Source organism: Falco peregrinus, chromosome 3 (genome assembly GCF_023634155.1).
Source record: "Falco peregrinus isolate bFalPer1 chromosome 3, bFalPer1.pri, whole genome shotgun sequence".
Classification (NCBI taxonomy): Eukaryota; Metazoa; Chordata; class Aves; order Falconiformes; family Falconidae; genus Falco; species Falco peregrinus.
In genome coordinates, this window is record NC_073723.1 from 108,575,286 (window position 1) to 108,597,188 (window position 21,903).

Here is a 21,903-nt window from a genome sequence, read left to right on the forward strand (position 1 = left end):
TTTTTTTTTGTAGAAGGGAAGTACCGGCTCTCCAGCATAGTGCAGCATTGTTCGGTTACTGCAGCTGGGCTTTTCTTTTGTCTCAATTCTCTGTTAGTGCGTAGCGTGCTTGCCTTTTGTGATCCTGAACTTAACTGGCTATGCAGAGACGTGTTTGAAAGTTTTATACTATGCTGTACTTTCAGCTGTGGTGGTGAAACTGTCTTGGAACAGAGGGGAATTTTAATGATGCCCTCCTTGGCTGCTGCCCTATACCGCAGCATGTGAAACGCTCTGCCGTGCTGTTGGTGCTTTTAAGTAGGAAGAAACTTCTTTCAAGAGGTTAAGACGACAACGGGAAAAGGATTAATCTGAGCAATGTAGGCTCCTTTAATACCGGATAAGGATCTTGCTAAATGTAACAGCTGTCAGGGATTCATTCCTACCTGTGCAAACGAATGTGCCACTGCTGTAGACATTTGCTAAACTTTGCCTACCCATGCTTGTGCTGCATTCCTGGTGGATGTGGCGTTTATGTCGTCTCTGTTGAAGGAGTAGGGAGGCTTATTGGTGGGACACCTAAAGGGCAAGCTGTGGGGAGCTGCTGATGGAGGTAAATAGCCTGTTGGTGTAAGGGTACATGAGTAATGAATACAAACCACAGGAAAGCAGCTGGGGGGGGGGGAAGATGTTCTGTGGGTACTTGAACTGAACATGTTGAAATGTGGAATGGAGTAATTAGGGTGTATTGTGACCCTACATCCTCCTCCTGACAAGGGGAAGAAAGTAATGTTTGTAAGTTCTTCTATTGCTATGCACCAGGATCAAAAAAAATGATAGCAAAAGACTTACAGAGTATAACTGGTCATTTTCCTTCCACAATACCTCTGCCATCAAGCTGTTCACCCGTTTGATTGATGAAGTTATGTTCTTGGTTGTCAGCAGTCTGCCGTGATCCACATAGTTTAACTGCAAAAATCTTTTGACACTTTACTTTTTCTAAAAAGTTGGGTTTTTTTTTTTTTAATTCTCTGTACAGCACATTCTTGATAAATTCTTTATCATTAAAACTAATTTGGAAAAGTTTTGCATTCTGTTATCAAGGCTCAGAGTCTCTTTTGCCTGAAGTGTGGAAGCAGCCGGTTTAGAAGTTCAGTTGCACTACTGGAGATTAAATATAAAATGCCAAAGAAACATTTTGAATTTGAAACAGAACTAGCAGTAATTGAAGTGGCCATTCCAGGTCCTTGTTAGTGCTTCAGTCTGATTCTCCAGGAATAAGTAGTCAAGATTCTTTCTTTTTTCTTTACTATACAAGTGTAAGTTCCTTCATTAATTGCGTTTGCAATGATGCTCATGTGATCTTCATTTAAGGATAAGTAACCTGGATATGAGTATTCCAGAAGCTCCTTATCTTTATACCAGCTGTCATTAAAAAAAAAAAAAAAAATTAAACTGTAAAATGTCTAGTACAATGCAATATGTGTTAGTGGTTGTTCTTTCTCCTAGTAAGTTTTGCTGAGTGAGCATACAGCACAGGCGGGACTTAACCTTGGTCTGTTACAGTTTTATGGCACATTTTGGGCAGACGATGGCAGTTACACCAGGACAATTCTTTTTATTATTTTGAGGAGCTTGATGGGAATTTGGGTTCTCATCCTAAAGTAGCTCATGGACCTGGGCTTATTTCTCTCCATTTTGGATATGTCCAGAAATAATATGCTTGTACATTAGTAAGCACTAACAAACTGTTAATTGAAAGGGGAAATTTAAGACTAGTTTTTTGCAGAATACGGGCCAGGGGATTTTGATTTGAGGGTAAGTGTTATCCTTTTGCTACATAGATGTGAACTGGAATTTATCCTTTTTCAACTCAGCTTGCTCATTCCCAATAGTTCTGCTTTCAGACCAAATGCTTTGCAAAGTTACAAATAGTATTTGCACACTCCTTTCTCACTGTTAGCCACCCCTCTTTCTACTCTGGGTGCCAAATGAGACAGTGATGAGCTCAAGAAGATAAAGCGCGTTCTTATTTACGCTGTTTTGTCATCCTTCCTCATCCTTTTTGGTTAGGTAAGCTCTCAAGTCTCCTAAAGGATGGGATTAAATGAGAGAGCACTTACTAAACTTTGCCTTTTTTATGAATTATCTTCTGTCCACAGCGGAAGGTGACATTCCTGCCTTCAGAAACAGTCTTGGTTTTTGTCCTTGGCGGAGGCAGAGTAGGGGGGACGGTTGGAAATGGGAATTCTATCCCCCCGAGGTGAGAGAAAGAAACAGCAAAAGTTAGTCTATCTCACAATCAAGCTTTAGTCATGCCAAAACGTTTTCACAGAATTATGTTAGCACCTAAGGAACCTTAAAAGTATTAATTTCAAAATGCCTCCTACTGAGCAATTCTTAAGACACGTAACATTATGCAAAGATAACAATTTTGTTGCATGTGAACTGACAGAGGTGGATAAAATCCACTTGCCTGTTGCATATATATGGAAAAGTGTATGTTCGATATATGACCAGTCCACCAGAATATATGGGCTTATAATTAATCTGGTGTAAAAAAAATACCTAAGAGGAACTAGTTATACGGTACGCCGCCTTAGGGTCAGTAGGTATTCATCTGAAGCTTAATGCCACAGCTGCAGAAACTGTCCTGATCCTGCATTAGTCCCTTTTCTGGACTCGTAAGACTGAGAGACTAGATACGGTGATTAACATACTTCATCTCCTTTTCTGCAGAGCAGCTCAAGTCCAGCTGTGCTTGAGATGTCATTTGTCTTGTTTACGTCTCATCGCTGCATCAGGAACTGTACTGCATCCCTCATCTCTGAATTTAACACTTCAGCATCTCCCCTCCTCAGCTGGGTCCGAAAGGGAAGCAGGCTGAGGCGCACGGAGTAGCTGTGTTTTCAGAAACTGCCTCTCATGGGTTCAGTTAAACTAGAGAAGAGTGGGACAGTTTAACGTTCTAGTCCACAAATTTTTAAACATAAAAGCTGATTCCTATTTCCAAGCCTTGGTCTTGGCTCAAATGTTTGAGAGGGCGTCTCTGCTGTGCTTCTCATCAGAGCTGGACAGGGTGAGTCGTTTGCACCCACTGTGTGGACCTCCAGCACGGAATTAAGATCCTGCGCATTCCCTCTGGCAGACACTGCTCAGCCGTTACCTCCTCCCTCCGTGCAAACCCCACCAAGAACGGCAGAAGAAAAGTCAGATACCGTAGCAGAAGTCACAGGTGGATGGACAGTGCTTTTTCATCAGCTTCCTGCGCTTCTCACAGAAACCCTTCTGTGCCCACGATGGGCACATAAATAATCTGTCTTTGCACCCTGAAACAGAAGGTGACAAGGCATTGGAGGGATTGGGGTAGGCTGTTCCTTCTGAGAAACCAACCGACATTTCACCTCCATCAGATTGTTCAATGGAAATGATAGAAGTGGGACAGGAAAGAATCTAAACCAGGAGTACAATAAATAGGGCAGTGGGCTGGATACGGAGCTGCTTCCCTGCAGCAGCAGCAGTGATTTGAGAGCGCTGCTCTTTCCCAGTCCTGCACTAGGGAATGGTTGAAGTGTCAGAGCTTGAGAGAATCTTTCCACAGCCTGTTTGATCTACAGAGAGTTTTGTCACTTTGTATTAATACCTCTGAGTCCAGCCAAAGAGAAACCAACAGCTGTTTGCCCTCCGCCTTCCTGTGCACGTGAGCTTCCTGCTGCGCACCTGATGTATAAGTGCAAGTCAGGGCTCTCCATGGCTAAAATTGGCCTTTTATTCTTGTATGCACAAATAGAAAAGGCCCTGAGCCAGTTGCCAGGCTGGGGCACACTGAGCTGGGCCTGTGGGAAGGCACACGGTGCCCCTGTCCCTGCCGGGGCAGCTCAGAGCAGCATTGCGAGCGGACTCACCCCTCTGAAAGCTTCTCCCACATCTGCCATCGCTTAAAAAGGAGTAAAATCCCTGCTGGCTTACAGCCTAGTCCTGCCAACTGATGAGATCAAACACCATGAAGCTCCGCGGGATCCAGCTGACGCTTCAGGCAGATCTTTGCACGGTGCTGCCTTCCTTACCGTAAAGCCTGTGGATTCCCCAGACTTCGTCTTGAGAGATGGTCTTTTTCCCAGTCAAAGTGGCGTTGATGTGCATGAGGGCATTGGGGTTCAGGGAGTGCATGAGTCCCAAGGCATGGCCTATTTCATGAGCTGCTACGTGGACCAGATCCGTAAGCCAGACGCCTGGAAGAGAAACGGAAAACCAGCTGGCATTGTGCGGTAAAGTACATTAGCTAATCCTGGTTTAAAACCAGACGAAATATTTTAGCACTGGGACAGCACGGTCTTATCAAAGGTTGCCCCGGCTTCGCCTGCTCCATAGCTGCTGGGGTGCAAATAGACGAGCCAATTATTTCCACGTGCTTGTAGTTTCAAACAGCAGCACACAGAGCAAGCGATGCCACACCACAGGAAGGCTGCCCTGAAAGAGCACTGTTGGAAATGAAGGCAAGTGTCCTGCGTAACGCTTTCTTCCTCTTGTCAGCCTTCTGCTCACTTTGTTCCCAGAGCCCTGAGCTGTAACTGGGAAGTGGCTGTTTGGGAAGGAGATTGCTACTGGAATGTTCCAGTCTGAAAGAGCCAACAGACCTCTGCATCCCCCACAGCCTAGAGCTCAAGTTCCTCAGCAGCACCTCGAAGCCTGCTTCCAGCAGAGATGGAGTTTAACTGAAGGGTAACTCACAAGAGGTGTTTTATTTACTGACCCTTATCTTGACACCTTGCGCAATTACAGGCCACGAGGATCTCACACGATTCCTGTGTTAAATGCAGCTGCTTATGGGAAGGAAGCACCTGAGAGGGGCAGCTTGGAGACGTGCTTGGGTTACCAGTACATGAAATAGGGATCCCTAGGGGGTGGAGTGTTTTGGGGGTTTTCTTAAAGACGTCTGCTAAATCTCTCTGGTATGACTCAGAAGAAAAATGGTTTCGTTCTACTTTGTTCCCATCCTTCTTTATGCCAATAAAGGCGACTAATTCAGCGTTGGAAAGAGCAGCAGCCACTGTGGACAAGCAGGAATCGGCTCAGCCTCGCACCGGCTTTCCGAAGGCAGAAGTGATCCGTACAACTCGGTCACCTCCGCACAACAGTAGCAAAACAACCGCACCAGCAGCTCCGTATACAAGACTGGAGTTACGCTGCCACAATAGAGAGCCAGTAGCAGAACCGGCACTCGGGACTGTGGCTGATTCCATAACTTTTACAAACTTCACTAAGAATCAAGTTTTGCAAGTGTCTATGCTTGTTTCAACGGCTGCTTGCAGGAAAATACAGGCTGGGAAAATACACTGTTCCCGGATAACTCCGTAACTTCAAGGCACAGGTTTGTTACCAAACTCTCTGATTTCTGTTATCCCAGACAAATGCTGCCGCTTGATATAATTAGCAGACTTCAGTAGTTTGATGGAGAAGGGCATCCTTTCAAAGCTGAGTATTTTACAAAACGCCATCTGACCAGTTCTTTTCTTAACGTGTGTTGACATTCTTGCTTTAAAAACCATCTCTCCTGGGTCTCTGCCCCTAGATCTCATCTGTGCTGTGCTTTGGAAAGCAAGGGTAGGAGAAGTCCCTCTGTGTCACCTCAGATCCCATCTCCTCTTTATTTGGTGAGAAGCAGAATATCTTACTTCCAGGAAAAGTACTGAGTAGGTCATGTAACGTGAACTGAATTTGCTAGTTAGTCAGGGACCATCTGCTGTTAATTTAAAGTTAGTTTTGATATTGCTTATAAAAAAAAAAATAAAAATCAAGAAGAAAACGCCAAGCTGTAAGTAACACTGACATTTTTAGGTGCCCACAAACCCAAAAATTACTACAGACGCAGGAAAACTAAAATCCGTGCTGTTTACTTCCATTTTACTTCCCTATTACTTCCATCACGTGGAAGTAATACAACATGGCCCTTCCCAGATGCACCTACCCGGGCAGAAGCCAGCTGGAATTACGGAGTATAAAGCTGAACTATTACATCCACTGAATGATTCAGAAAGAAACAGCACTGCCACGTGACATGGTCCCTTATAGCCATTCAGTCACACGACAGCCAGACCAATCGCCAAAACCAGCGACGATCACACCCGTTTGTTGTCTCTTTCCCAGACCAGGTAAATCCCTGAACAAGAATGAAAACTCTAAATCCTACAGGCATAAATTAGGTGCTCCCCGAGACGCGTGTTACCTTTTTTCCAGCTAAACCGGGTGTTCCCCAAGATCCAATACTCATGGTCATCAAAGTGGATTTCCCCGTTGGGTGGGAAGAAAGCGTGGGCAAGCTCCCCCGTGGTTCCATCGAAGCAGTGGTGAATGAGGGACTCCAGGCAGTCCGTGTGGTTGATAGAGTAGAAGCCTGTGGAGAAAGCAGCAGATGTAGTGCCTCCAGCAGGGGAAGCCCAGCCAGGACACAGACAGCTGTCAACTTGTGGTTTACTACTAAAATCTCTGATGGTCTCCCACATGTTTTCCAGCCTACAGAGCCACAAAAGAAAAAAAAAATTAAAAAAATAAATGCAAAGCAATTGTCAGGACTGATGGCTGCGTGACACAAACTGCTCAGCCCTGTGGTGACCCTGGATTTAGAGCTGTTTCCAGAGGGCAGAAATGAGTCTATACTCATTTTCAGAAAGGAATGCTGAGCTCTTTTTGCAACATCACATGGAAATATGTATTATTATTTTTCTGGAGAGAAGTTGGACAGTGAGATGATAACCCCAGGATGTAAACGTCCCATTTTAAATGTAAATAAACACATAGCCTTGGTGACATAGCTGCTTGCTATCTGTTTGCTAGCATGATGACAGTGTCACAGAGCGCCCTGCATCCACCCTGGGCCACTTGGAGCAGGACAGGCCCCTGGGACAGCAGATCATGCGCTTCTGAGTAGCATCATGCAATGTGAGAGTGAAGAGCATGTTGCAAAACAATGGTAAATCTGCTGGTTACCTCAACATTGCTGCCATCTGCACAGGAAATAACTATTTCACACAGACCATAAATCCCAGGAAGAATGTACATCTGGGGTTAAGACCAAGCAGATAATGCTGCAGCACTAAGATTTTCCTAGGCCTGAGAAACTTGGGAAATAAATACTGTGTCGCAATGCAGGGCCAGAAGGATGGGGAGGAGAGAGAGGGCAGAGAAAAGATGGTGCTTCAACATGATCAACAAAAGGGAGCCTAAAACGATGAAAAGCTGGAATCCATCACCTGCCCTTTGGCTTTGTGTGACCTCCGAGATGTCATTTCACCTTTCAGTGTTCAGTTTTCCCATCTGTGGAACAGAGATCATCCTGTCCCAGTGGCTTTTTTTTTAACCAGAGGGTTACTTTTTGTCAAATACCTAAAGCTTCCTGACTGAAAGATTCATAGAAAGCCGTCATTAGGATAGAGCATTTTCTTAGCGTAACAAAAAAGTAGTTTCTCTACCTGACTACAGGCAGGCGATGCCCCAGCCCTTACCCAGGAGGTTCTGCTGAGTGCACACAGCAAAGGAGGACTATCCCCTGCCTCCAAACACCGAAACAAGTCCCTCGTGGAGTCACCATACACAACAGTGTCCCGTCAGCGCAGGAGCCCAGGCACTCTTACCGATTTTCAGGTCACTAGCCACGTGGCGTGGCACTTCTCTGAAGCTGAACGGTGACACTTCACTCCACATTCGGAACGCAGCCGCTAGCCCCTTGCGCGTGTCCCTGGCGTTTATGAGGTTTCTTGGGAAGGACAGGATTCTGTGGGGACACAGAACAACTTCAGGAAAATGCTCTTCCCTTCTCGAACGTCAGCTGAAGGCTCTCAGGGCTGCATCAGGCAATCAGGCATTTCTAGTCACTCCAGCAGGTTCAGAACAGGAGTGGCTTCAACTGGATATTAAGAGCATTTAATAAAACCCCCACGGGGACTAATATATTGCTGATACTCTTCACAATCACATGTTCCAGACTACAGCTTTTGTCCCTCCTCAAGCACATCATTTTCGACAAGGTTCTCTTGGAAAACTATTTTTATCCTCAAATCTCCCATCTGTTGTGCAGTGTTGCTAGAAGAGGAAACACCTGCGTTTCAGCAGCAGGTAACTCCTATACATAAAACACTTAGGCTACAACGTATGTGCACACGCTGAATTAGAATCATGTCAGGCATGACTTTTTGAAAGAGAGTTCCAAAGAATATCAAAGGTTTGACAGTCAACCAAGTTCTTTCCTTTGAAAAAATCTCATCACTTGGGAGAAAGACGTGAGAGAGGTTTTTTTGCTTAGGCCTCAGGTATAGACACAGCTGAACAGTAAGAAAACTACTGGTGCAGGATGGCAGAACCCCTGTTTGTACCATGGAAACATATAGATGGCCCCTAGAAACTTACCTTGTCCCAAAAGAAGGTCTGCATTCAGGAAATTGCCTGAAGTGTAGCAATTGGGAAAAGTTGTGTATATTCTGCTATCCCTTCTGGTTGTTTTTTAGCTATGCTGTTTATGTTCTCCCTCCGTCCCAGCACATCCTAAAGGGAGCAGAAGGTTTTGTATCAAGCCAGGCTGTTAACGAGGGTAAACCTGGACAATTAAGACTATCAGGAGGCTTAGCCTGTTGGGGATGAGCGTAAAGGGAGAGATGCTCTCTGCTCAGTGTGGAGGAGTCAGGTTCACGCTACCCACTCATTCTTTGTCTTACAGGCAGGACTAACCCCCGCCGTCCACCAGAAAGCCAAGACGTACTGATCGGCACTGCGGCATCGCCCACTGACCACCACCACCGCGCATCGAGCAAGTAAGGCCAGTGACAGGATGAGACTTCTGTGTAAATGACGGCGTATCAGCTACCTAGAGCATCGCGGTAACCGCAGCATCAGGCACACCTTGCAAATTATCTGCCCGGCCTGCATTTGGTGACCTTGAGAAACTCCTCCTCCTGCTTGTAGGGAGAAGAAAGGGGTTAGGGGAGAGCTCTCAGCCAGATGCCACCGCTGCCATCCTTCTGCCACCCCACAGGCCCTCCTCACTCCTCACCTCGGGCAAATGCACTCAAACCACAGCTCAAAACGCTTTCCTTGGGTGACAGAACACTCTCCCAGCCCTTACAGTCACAGCTGGGGCAGCTCTCCAGGGCTACGGTGTGGGAGGCACCCTCACAGCTCCACAGCAGTGCCCTCAGCCCAAGGCCCAAAGCAATCCGCCCCGTGCATTGCTGCTGCCACTTCTACGGGCTTCCAGAAACCCGGTGTCCTCTGCCACTCAAGCCGCTGCGGTTTAACAGCGAGTGCCGCTCTCTTGAGAGGTCAGGTCTGGGGCTTGCTCGGAACTTTCAAGTCAGGAATGGCTGGACTTAGCGGCCACATGAAAAGGACCTTTGTTATCACCCAAGACATTGAAAGAAAAAAACTGGTTTGGCTGCTGCATCCCCAGGAGGGTGCAGACCCCAGCCAGGAGTGGACAACAGCCCCTTCTGCGACCAAACCTCCAGGACTCCTGCTAGTCTGAGGTTTTTTCCTGCCACAGTCTGATCTACCCAGCTGTGCTCAGCTTACAGAACCGTTTCCAAGGGGATTCCCTGAACCTCGTTCTGTCTGAACTCCTGTTAGCTCGCCTGAAAAACGTTCAGCAACGCCATTAATATTTCCCCAGAGAGAAAAAACACCTTTTCAGGATGCCACCAGCACAACCCATCGTGCTGGGCAGTTTCAGGGGCTGTTCAGCCACCAGTAAAGCAAGGAAGTGAGGTGCCCCAAGGCTGAACAGCGAACGGGACCGTCACTGCCTTATGCCAGCCACAGCGGTACAGCCAGACGGCACTGAGGAACAGTTCAGTATCAAAATCCATAGGAGCCCCATCAGCTTTGGCTCCGAACAGCCCACTTGATGGAAGTAGCACCAGCACTGCACATTTACATAGCTCCATCGTATCCCAACCAGACCAGTACCAGGATGGTACTGCTGGAATGATTCCCAGCAGTGGCAAACCCAGCTGGAAATGGGTAATCTGGACAGCCACTTGGCCTTGGCAGAAATGTCTGAAAATATCAGGGTTCATATTCGCTCACCCTACAATTACCAAGGGCTTTTTATTGTTTATTTGTTAGTAACCTAAGAGTTGGCATCCTTTCCTGAAAACACCAGTGGAAAAGAGATTCCTAAAACCACTCAGCACTAACAGGGCTCTGTCCTGAAATCACAGAACCTTTCAACAGCAGCTGCCCTCAGCGATAATTTAGGTTCATACAGAAATCTTAAAATTACCAGCGTGACAGAGTCAGTATTCAATTCTCTACCTTCTGAGAGAAGTCCCTAGTTTTGGAAAGCCTACCCCTCTCTGAAGCCTGAATCCGCCCCTGAACAGTTAGTTTCACTGTAAGCAGCCTCAGCACGCAGCCGTATGTGCGCAGCTTCTAGCGCAGTGACGATGCTTCACACAATCCACAGCTGGCAAGAGGTGTAGCATTTGGAGAAATACTTCCTACTTCAGAGTGGCTTTAGCAGCTGCCCATTCACTAGCAAATGGATTAGCAATATTCATCGGGTTAATATCTATACCCATGGCAGGAAAAACTCAGACCCCAGTGACACTTAGAAAATGCTCTTAGGGCTAACGCCGAGTCCGTACTTGTAAGTCAAGTTGAAGTGGTCCCATTTCAAGTGCCCTGGTGTGATCGTGTATCGTTTTCTCCGTGCTGGAGGCTGAGGTGGGAAAGCTGGACTGTGCAAAGCAGACACTCTCACTCCACGAAGACCGGGCGATGTGGCATCTTCCTTAAAAGACAAAACAGGAGGTTGAAAGAGATGGGAGAGTTTGCAGGACTGAACAGCGTAAAAAAAAAACTACCATTTTGTGGGGCATGTGGAGGCTGGGGAGCACAACTGCTCCTCCTTTACGGGTGTCCAGGAGACAAGACTAGTGCATCAGCTGGCCAGTGCTTTGCAAAACATCCCTGTTCCCAGTGGGCTGAATGAAACCAAGCCAGCAAAAGAGGAGATACGTGGTAAGGGGTTCTCGGGGCATGTCTTAGATCAGACACACAAGGAAAGGAAGGGAGCAGCACCCCTCGACACCAGATCACAGAGGACCAGTGCTGTAGGCTCCCTTGCGCTGCTGCGTAACTCCAGAATAGGGCACTGCAGCCACTCCGCTCTTCTCCTGGAGTGCGGCACAGATGGAGCAGGAATGAGGCCTCGGTCGGTTTCTGGCTACAGCAAGTGCTGCAGCTCTTCCTGGAAAGTTTTCATTTCCTTTCCACTTTTGCTATTGCTCTCCAGCCTCGCCACAGAAGAAATTAAATACTGGACAAATGAGTAGAACAGGCAACCCTTTGTGCAGAGAGCTCTTTATAAAGCTGCATTGTGGACCTGAAATGCCTTCAAAGTAAATAAGAGCCCTGGAAACCCTGGAGTATGCTCCAGTACATCGTACAGTAAAAGACATCAAATTTCGTGACACGTCTAACTCAAACTATAAAAGCCTTTTAGTCCTGAGTAGTGGAGGTAAAAGAAGGGGACCTGACACAGTTCTCTGGAAGTGTACCTGCCCTGCCTCCCAGGACTAAGACACTGAGTATCTCTGGGTCGTCATCGCTCCAGGGCAACAAAACACTTACTAAGTGATGTATACAGTGACAATGTCAGAAAAGCTGCACAGTAGGGGTTTGCTCAGCCTCACAGCACGCTCTACAGAAAGCAAGAGCTCTCTTCATTTTTACCCACGAAAGAGCTGAGGCTCTGAGAGTCAAAACGGCATATCCCTGCTCTCACAGCAAGCCCAGGGCAAGGCAAGAAGCCCCAAGCTACAGCTGCCAGATACTGCCCGAATCACCAGCACCTCTCGGTGACTCCAGCTTGTCACGGCTGGTAACATCCAAGGGGCTCTATTCTAACGGGACACCGGTCTCCCTTGCTCATGCCTGCGAGCCACACTAGCTTCTATCTTGTTCTCATCTCAGGATCTTTCCTTCCTAGCAGGACAGTCATTTAGGCTTTTTCCAGCTCAGCTGCGGGTCTGGCTCCCAACTTGAAACCAGCAGTCTTTGAATGCAAGGAATGCAAGGGCCACAGAGCATCGCCTATGAGACAGAGAGATGTTAACTACTTAGTACCTTGCCTTCTAAGCAGCGAGCTTTTGGCAGAGTATTTGAGTGCATTTCTGGGAGCCTTCAGATGCCAATTTGCTCTTGAAAGAACACACAGGATCACCTTTCCCTTCTAATCTCTGTCAGTTTGTTTGCTGCATTAAGGGATCTGGCTGAGGAACCCATACTTTTTGGCTCGCTCTGCTCAAGGCTTAGCCCCTTCTTCACCGAGGCACTGTGATGCGAGTACACTGGCTGTTTTCCCTCTCCTTCACCCCCAGTGGCTTTTACCTCTGATTTTACTCTGAGAATGCCATCTTCCCTCGATACAAAAGGAAAATTTTGCATCCTCTCAGCACCACAGATGAGGTGGAGGATCAGCTAGCCTGTCTATCAGTGATCTGTTGGAGCTCTAAGAGAAGCCTGGAGCAGATTAGCTCATAAATTACAGGATAATAAGATCCTTTCTTTCTTGCAATTCTTTCAAGAAGAATTAGGCAAATCCTTTCTGCCTTTGTTGTTTACTCTGCGAACCCTTGCCGGTATTGGGGCTGATTACACATTCTTTCTGGCATCAGTCAGAAATAGCCCAGGATTGCTAGCACCGTGAATTCTCAGTTAGTTTACGGGCTCCAACTCAGGAGACCTGATAACTTCTGATGGGATGTGGTAAGGTATTAACACTCTTCAGTAGCTGTCTGTCTTTGTGACAGCTGCTCCTGCTCTTTAGCAAAGCCAGCAGAGCAGGTGGTGTGTTTGCTTTCCAGCCTCTATAATTCACAGCCCAGCTGGTGCCATTTCCAGCTGATGATAACACACCGAGCTGGAAGCTGCATAGGCTGAGTATCAGCCACTGCCCATTCTGTCCCCTCTGCCACTGGGCTACTAAATTACACCAGCACAGGGTGAAATCCTAAGGCTCTTAAAGCCCCCTGGGTATGAACAGAGGAAAATTAGATAGTCAGAAACAGCCTGCTGGCTTCTCCTTCTGCAAGGAAAACCCCTGCAGCCCCAAGGGATTAAAATTACTGTCCTTCCTACAGCCATTGAGCTTAAAAGTCTAAGGCTTAAGTGCAAGGGGGTGGGGGGAAGAGGTGTCCTTAGTGAGTTTATCCTTAAAATGCAGAACAAAGCAAGGGTGACTCAGGCCCAGCAACAATCACTGCAACCTGTATCTGACCCAGCCACTAGCTCAAGAAAGGTGCAGAAGGCTGAGTTCTCTTGCTCAAACATTCTGCTCAGTCTCTGTTCTACTCTAGTCTTTGTTCTACCTACTACTGGTGCAACAGGATGCTTTTAATTAAGAATGTGTTGCAAAATGAATTGGGGATGGGTGGGGTACCACACATACGCTATAGCTCATATGGAGGATTCTGACAGAAATGGGATGACCTAGCTAAAAACTTCACGGTATAATCTGGATCAAAGGTTCTGTCTGGAGGCCAAAGAACCAAGACTATGGGAATACTCAGAACTGGAGGAGCAGCCAGCCATCCCCAGGAGGAAACCCATCTGACTGTGGTTGAGGGCTCAAATATTCAAAAAATTTCAATGCGCTCTCTCTCAACTACTGCAATAGGCACCAACATATATAAAGGCAGACACTGGCCAACATCCCTGCTCGACGTTATTCACTCTCTGCAGTTGGACCTCCATTAATTTACTCCACTGAGTTGTAGCGAGCACAGTTCGTTCCCCTCGCTCGCAGCCCCCCTCTCCTAAGCTAAACAGAAACATTACTCTGTGACTTAGTACCAATTACCAAGAGCCCTGAGCATGTGATGCAAACAAGGGGGGGTATTGCCAGAATCTTCATAAACACAAACAGCAGGAGAGGATGCAAGCGCTTGGAGAAGATTGTTTTGGGGTTTTTTATAAAATTAAAAACTAAAATTAAGCCAAAAGCAAAAATTAAAACCAGCTACTGAGTGCCAGAGCCTTGCTACAGTTCCCCTTGAACATCAGTCTGTCCCAGTGTATCTTGCTAATGGATGGACCTTGAGAGTTAATTATCACCTAATAGTTTCTGTAGGTCCAGTGTTAACTCCCAGGTTAGATCTTACACTGTGAGCCCTGCCTCTGGAGTTCCTAGGAAAGCTCAGCTGCTACAGAGATCAGAATACATGCATGCCACATCACACTAGGCTGGGAAAGCAGAGGTACTCGGCATAGCCAAAGCTCTCAGGGAAAACCACCCAAATCTGTGCATTCACTGTTTGGTTGTTTGCAAGCTGCCCACATAACCCTAATGATCTGATTCATCTTGGATGCCTAATTACTTTTTAGAGTCCTTTGCAAAAAGGGACTCAAACAGCCATAAACAGACCTTGTTGCCGTAACTGTTATTTATATATTGTTTAGGTTGCTTCCTGTATGCATCCGTCTTCTAAAAAGAATACACATGCATGTACATTTGATATCCCCACTCCTCTTTCAAGCATTTGTGAATTGGATCCTTTCTCCTACCTGACTTTTCTGAACTGCAGCTCCAGCTGGATCTCCCACAACAGCCAGAAAAGCCACCACAGGGAATATGCATAAAAATCCCACAAGGGTTCTGCAAGCATTGCTCTTTTTCTTGTCAACTGAGAGGCAGCTCTTCCTTCTGTTTGCAGAAAGCTGTTCTATTTGGTCCATGTCGTTCTGTAATACTTTTTAGAGAGAGATGTGGCAGATAACACTAAGACATTCTCTTCACAGAATGCATTGGTAATCCTTTTGCTCACAGTTGCATTTGGAGCGTTTGTGAGTAGCCCTGCCAAAGTTGTGCAGAACCACTAGAGTTTTAAAAAGCTCTAAAAAAAAAAAATAATAATAAAAAAAGTAGACTTTACATTAAGCCTCTTTCCAATGTGCCAGAGATTCTCTGCCAAGTGGTATCATGTTACTGCAGCTGAAAGTTGGGCTGGCGGAGGAAAAGCAGCAAAGTGAAACAAGCTGGGATGGACATGAACTCTTTTCTTTAACTGACTCTATAATCAAGAGGACAAATCTGCAGTTGTCAGCTTTATGTAATGAAAAAAATTGGGGGAGGGGGCAGCAAAAGGAATCCAGAAGCCAGCATCATGCCCTTGGAATGTTTCATGAGGGATGCTTAACGCTAGAAGAGCTGTCGTTTGTCAAGGGCTGTCTTCAGGAGCAGAATGAAAAACGAGATGCTGTGAGAAAGCAGGCAGGCTTCTCGGCTTAGGAAATTCTGGTCAGGGAGTTTACAAACTCAGATAAAAGTAAACAACAACCCCCTCTTCCATGAAACTTGGCAACTGACCAGTGATTTTCTCCTATACTTGGGAGCGACCCAGTAAGGGGTTATCACGCTGAGAAAGACAAGCATGGTTGGAATCACGTGGCTTTTGGGTACCACTGACCTGGAGAAGTGGTCCGTTTGTCTGGAGCTGTTAGGTCCTGCAGACACAAAGGCAATTCAGGACTTTTAAGAAAACTTACTCAGAAATTCTGCAATTTTCAGAAACAGCGGCAATTTTCTGTCTGGTCACTAAGCTACTCGGTGCTCTGGAGGTGGGGTGGCCTTAGCTAAACAGTTCTGACCAGAGAAAAGGAATGGTGCAATCTCCAAGTTTCACAAGCAAACAGCAGAGAGGGGGTAGTTCTATTGCCAGCCAGTGTAAAACATTCCTAAGGGGGTACCTGAAGCATTTGAAAGGTTTCAGAAAATTCTCGCAATTTTAATCATGAAAAATTTCTTTAATTTTTCTCCCCCTAGTTCACAATCAAGCTTGCAACATTTTATAAGTTTCATGTATTTTCAGACTAGAGCTGGCCCGGAGCTTTTAAACAACTCAGAATAAATATGACCAATGAGTCTGTGTACAATTTCATGAAAATTTTCTTTTTCAATTTTCACCAAGCTCCCCCCTGGAGAAACCCCGTGCTTTCTGCAGAGAGTGGACAAAGTGCAGCAGCTGTTCAGATACCGGGAGAACGACAAAATAAGAAGGAATATGGAAGGAAGTTATGCCTAGAATTACAAAGGAAAGCTGGAACTAGGAGGAAGGGAAAGCAGAAAGCAAAGGACCAGAGCTGTTAACTCCTGTGGACCAAAGCAGCCAACCGCAGCAGTCCGAGACAGTGGCTCATCTCAGCTGTGAGCTGCGAGTTTCTAGGGACTGTTACACCTCTTCCCCCGTAGCACAGCGTGCAGAACGGAACATCCCAGAATGGAACATCCCTGCTTTGTTCTGAGCACCAGAGTGTAGTGCAAACGCACCTCCATTTGTGACTTAAGCTGCAGGCCACAGCATGAAGGGAGAAACTAGTAACAACGTGCTCCTAAACTTGTCAACGTCTCATGTTCCCCGGAACGAGTTTCTGTCAGTCTGTAGATGAGAACACATCTGCAGAAAGACTGATTGAGAAAGGACTCTTGAAGTAAAAACCTGCCTTGGAATGGGGCTTAAAAACTTCAGCCAAGAGCTCTTCTCCAGTAAAGCAGTACTGGCTTGAAAGGAAAAATACAGCTAGCAAACACCATGCTGGAAGAACACTGAGTTTTAGTTGTGGAACTGTGTAACAGCATTAAGTGCATCCGCCTTTCGTATGGCTAGGAAGAGTCAGCGGTGTCTGAAAAAGATTTTAATTTGTGCAGTTATGTATGTCCTGTCCTCTTGCCAAGAGTATCTGAGCACCTTTCAGTCTCTCAGAGCATTTAGTGGCCGATCAGTCTCGCAGGCAGGGCAGTGCTATTGCCTGGACCTTACGGGTTAGGGCCCACAGCGTGCCACGCTGGAGAAAAGACCTGCCTCAGGTCAAGCCTGGAATCTTGCAGAGCAGGAACCTGAAATCTTCCAAGCACCCAGTTAGTGCCTTACTGTTTCTGAAGATGACTACATGGACCTGAGTTTTAAAGCACAGATTAAGAACTCACACAACCACGCAGCCGGAGGGAACCAAGACATTTCCTTTGTCCCAGTGTAAAGAACGTGGAAGTTTTTGTAAAACACAACTCAGCTCAGACCCACCCTTCTCCCCAAATTTAGTATCTAGAGCTTTAGTAAAAGCACATTCTTGAGAACCTCATTGTTTCTGAATACTTATTCACGCAGCTGCTAAAGGTTAGCACACCCAACCCCTTTCCACAAGTTATTCAAGTAGAAGTGTCAAGTATTCTGAATGGGGAAAGAGACCACACTGTGCACTACCTGTTTAACTTCTTGCACCACGTGTGGTGGGTGAATGGGGAATCTTGAGCTGCAGAGAAGATTCCTGACCTCTACGACACTTAGGATCCCGCTTCCCTGGCAAGGTAGCAAGCAGGTTAGACCTTGATGGATCAGAAGTGAGAGCAGGGTTTCTTGGAAAGCACGTTGTTCATTGCCCCACCCCCCACCCCCCCATATGCTAGGAATGTACTGTGCCCATCCACATAAAAATTCAGTGCCTGTGCATCCAACTGCACCAAACCACCGGCTGCAGAATGCTTTCAAAACTTTAAATTTAAGCCAAACATTTGCTCAGAAACCAGCTCAACAGTAAGGCCAAGACAAACCTCAGTTATTATGGCAATGAGAGGCAGATGAGGAAAGCTGTTATGCTGAGGTATTCAGAACTTACAGATGCAACTTGCAGTGTGAAGGGAGACACACAAACTTAATGCTGTGCACACTAACAACGCTTCTGATAAAGTCACTGTGCATCTAGATTATTTGGTGCACAAGCTCTGGGCAGAATCCTCAGCATTGCTGCTGATAAAAAGTGAAATGTCATGTTTATACTTAGCTCATTAGTACTGTGGTTGTTAATTTTCTAAGCACAACTCTTCTTTTTTTAAGGGTTATTAGGACCAGAGTGCACATCTGTTGACATTTCATCCCTGTTCTCTACCCTGGGTTAAGAATATCGTGGCTTTCCCAAGAGATTCTTGTGCTTAAAGGACTCTCAGATGCAGCCATCAGTGGCCTCAAATCTGCAGCACTTGTCAGAACATAAACCTCTTACAGATGCTTCAGACAACCCCCCAGACTCCCTTCTGGGAGCCAGTGTTGCCCCGTGCCAAGGGCAAGAAGTTAGCCTGGAGTTCCAACAGCCGAAAATATTCTCAATGCTTTAGCAGGCAGCCTGAGCCCCCGAAAGGACTGCTTTTATAGGAGCGCAGGGAACCACTGCTGTGACTTCAGAGTTCCGATGAATTTTAGAGGTCCCGGGTTCTCAAGTGCAGATATTTGGTTTGGACTATGGGCAAGAACTGTCATCCTGACTATATTTGGACAGAAAAACATTCCTGGCTTTGGTTTCTACAGAGTGTCTAAAAGCAATGGAACACATTACACTTTGAGGGAATCCATATGGTGTCACGTGGAGCAGGAAAGGAAGGCAGGGTACAGAACTGGCTTTGCTTTGTCTTCAAGCCATCAGCAGCAGTGACCAGGACCTGGGTATCCTTTGTAGGGAGCTGGGATTTTCTAAAGGAACACTCCGAGAGGCATACGCTGAGCTCTCTGCATGCAACCACCGTCACATGAAAAAGCAGGCTCTGGACAGCTGTCAGAAGGGAATGAATGTTGCATAACATTGCATAAAGCCTGCAACGGTCAACAAGAGACTATAGAGAACATAAGGCATGGGATCGTTTGCGCAACACAGTGCACTTCGCTTGTTAGATCCCCTCGGTCTTGCTTTGCTCTTTCCAATCTTAATTGCTGAAATGTTTCAAGAGGGGCTGCTGTGTAACACACAACATATGGCCACATTCCCAAGGGCAAGTTTTAGCTCAAAAACAAATACCTTCTCACTTCCAAGGATTATTCTTAGCATTTCTCTCCGCCCCTTTATTCAGCATTTGTTAACATTAAATGTTACTTTCAGCACTATTTCTAAATGGTTATCTCCGTGACATTAGCCACATCTAAGAGGAAAGGTAGCCCTGGTGCAGCAAGCCAGGTAGTGCTTTGTTCGAGTCCCCAAAACGATGCAAGAACCATCGACTACTGTAGTAATCTAATACTGTCTATACTCATGTGATGAGGTGCTACACAGAGAACCACCATTCGTGCTAGAACTGCAGCTGTCTGACTATCCAAAACTAACCTCACCTCTGAAGAAACCTCTTCTTTATTCACGGATTAAGTGTTTATCATTCAGCATTGGAACAAACCGCTCCCATTAGCTTCCCCTGTCGGGAACTGGGAGCTGTACGTGGAGGTGAGGAAGACAGGGAAAGGAGAAGGACCTAACATCTGATCGTGCCTGACGGCTCAAGGCATGAGCATCAGTGTTTCATCTCCAGGGCACCAGTCCAAACCCAGGCCACAAGCAGGAGAGGGGGAGTGCACACAGCTGAATGTGATTTACTACATATTGGCTCCTTGGTGGCCCATGTGAAAAGAATTAGCAAATCCTCATATAGCTCTTATTTTTAAAAGCACCTACATATTTATCCCTTCATCTCACAACTTGGGGGGGGGGGGGGGGGGCGCGGGGGAACCCAACCAACCCAACATTCTTGCATGGTTCCTGTGGGAATGGCTGTTAAAACTTGTACTTTTTCAGTGGGTCACACACTAAAAAGGATTGTGTCTGCTGTAGCAGGGAGCAACATTCCCCAGGGAGGGGGAGAATAAGAATGTTCTTTAGTCCCCAAGTGTTCTCCCACTTTCTATCATGCAGTCCCTCGTGATCAGCATCTGCTGATGTTCCTAGAAAAATCCATGGTCTGCTGAATAGCAAATGAGCTGAAAACAAGGGCTTGCTCCAGCTGGCAAAGAAAATGGAATATTTTGCTTAACTGACAATTTGGAGCTGCAGCTCACAGAAGTGCCTGTACTGGCCTGACCTTGTGTTACCAAAGAGACGTGGTCTTGACCCCAGTGAGAAGCTCAGCACTCCAGTCATGGCCACGTAGCGAGCAGAATTTCAGGAATAAGATGAGGGAGAAATTTTTCTCAACACACAGATAATAAAGCGTGTCCATAAAGGAGTAAGAATTGCTTCCCCGGGTGGGGATATTTTTGTTCTTGCTCTTTGGTGGTCTGTATTAATAACCTGTAGGCCATTTGTAGATATACCAATCCTCCTGGTTTGGAAGCAGCATGGACTAGTGGGAACACAGTCCATATAGCAAGATGCATTCTTTTTCCAACTACCTCTCCACATACAAGCTCCCTCTCTCTACTCCCTCAGACTCATGCCATCTGTAGAACATGGAGTTTTGGGCACACTCCCAAGGGAAGTGCTTTAGAAACCCTGGTTCCAAGTATGAGATGAGCTGCCACCTTGTATTTAGACTTTGACACCAGCCTCAGTGAGGTCTTTCCCTTTCGAAGCCATTGACGTACATTGCTGCAAGGTACTGAGCTGCCTTTCAAGAGATGGCACCCCAAGGGAAACAAGGAGCCCCCCAGCTCATTTCTGGAAGACCTAGCAGTCTCATTTGTGGGAAATCAACTGGTAATAAACACCAAGCAGAAAGTTACTCACTATCTACACTGATTAACTAATGACAATGTTTAGGTTTTGTCTTCAAAGAGCATTTGCCTACTGCTCTTTCATTTCCTTGCCTCTCTTCAGCCCCTTGCTACTCCTATAACCAGCAAGAATACCAACCGGTAGCAAAAGGAGAAAGGGGAGGAACATCTGCCCCCACCTTGCGCCCTCTTTTCCCCCACTAATAGTCTCCAGCTAAATTTAATGCAGCCCCTAATCTCAGTCCAGGCTCTTGGCTCTTTTCCTGCTTACTACAGATAGCTTTTCCTTCTTGTGCTTCAGATGCAAGCCTGGAGTGGAGCAGCGAAACTCTTTTTGCAGGCTGAGAGTACAGGCCAGATCACACATGAACTAGACAAACTAGCAAGTACGTAAAACTAACCATTTCACCCAGTGGAGCACTCAACAGCTCCAAGTCACTCTCCGACCCTGGCCCTCCACATAAACAGGCTTATCGGGAAAGATAAACGGCAGAACCTCCCTCACTTCTCCAAAGCCTCAGACTCCCACAGAGCAGAGCCTGCCATGGGGGGCAAAGCTTACCAAAAACATACGTGGCACATAGGGGCATCTGCTTGCCTTCTACTAGTGAGCTCTTGTTCCTGTGGCTCCACTGACCAGCTTGTCTCTTCTCTGTTGTGGTGCAGGAATTCCCTTCTTCTTACTAGGAAAACGAAAGGGTCAAAATGGTGCTTAACATCTCAACTCTTGCTCCTCAAAAGCAGTCACAGAAGGAACAGCGAAATGAAAGAACAGACTCCCAACCTGATTGCTGCATTTACAAACCATTCCTGTAGTTCTTAAGCAGGTACATTATGCTGTGCAAAATTCCATCTCTTATCTTGGCCATACAATGCATTTCAGACATAAAAACAAGATCAGGAGATCTTGAGAAGGAACTTGCATTTTAAAAAGTTAAACCACAAAACTGAGGGAAGCTCTTCTTTCCCTAAAAAATCTCTTTTCATTAGCCAGGAAAAAAAAGAAGAAAAATAATCTCCATTTTCTGCAACAGCTGCACAGCTTGGAAGTCAAAGGCTGCAGTCTTCCTACAGTTTTTTTCCTTTAGGGAGAATAATCACTTGGAAGCCTTTCTTCATTTAGTAGCCAAAGAAATTATTTTAAAAATGAAGCAGATGCTCCCTGTTGTTTCTTCCTGAATAAAATGACACCTTAGGCATAAAAGAGGAGAATAACACAACAGATACTGAACAGTTTGCCACCTCTGTCCCCTCTTCCCCAAGTGCCAGCACACACATATATATACATTTAACACACACGATGAAGCATCAATCAGTTTAACCTTTACTAAACTGCTTTTGGATTTGCTGTAGAGGCTTGTAAAAGAACTGTATTTCAAAAAAATGCTTAGAGTGGGGTTGGGGTAATATATAG

The 21,903-nt window shown here is 46.1% G+C and overlaps 1 protein-coding gene across 1 annotated transcript; it reads right to left on the reverse strand.

Moving 5' to 3' along the window:
- Positions 1-771: 771 nt before the first annotated feature.
- Positions 772-17,326, reverse strand: MMP23B (matrix metallopeptidase 23B). The gene is made up of 8 exons (XM_005237953.4): positions 14,536-17,326; positions 10,614-10,759; positions 7,611-7,750; positions 6,206-6,373; positions 4,047-4,211; positions 3,198-3,308; positions 2,103-2,229; positions 772-1,404 (listed from the first exon to the last, which is right to left on the reverse strand). Exons 1-8 carry the CDS (start codon positions 14,704-14,706, stop codon positions 1,230-1,232), a joined length of 1,203 nt encoding a protein of 400 aa, XP_005238010.1. The 5' UTR covers positions 14,707-17,326; the 3' UTR covers positions 772-1,229.
- Between the last annotated feature and the right edge of the window lie 4,577 nt (positions 17,327-21,903).

Excerpts from the sequence above, each read along its gene's own strand:
- MMP23B (XM_005237953.4), bottom strand. The coding sequence starts at position 14,706 with ATGGACCAAATAGAACAGCTTTCTGCAAACAGAAGGAAGAGCTGCCTC. Across the intron at positions 4,212-6,205 it reads CCGGTTTAGCTGGAAAAAAG|GCGTCTGGCTTACGGATCTG; the intron begins GTAACACGCGTC and ends TTTCTCTTCCAG. Across the intron at positions 1,405-2,102 it reads CATAAAAAAGGCAAAGTTTA|CTGGTATAAAGATAAGGAGC; the intron begins GTAAGTGCTCTC and ends TTTTAATGACAG.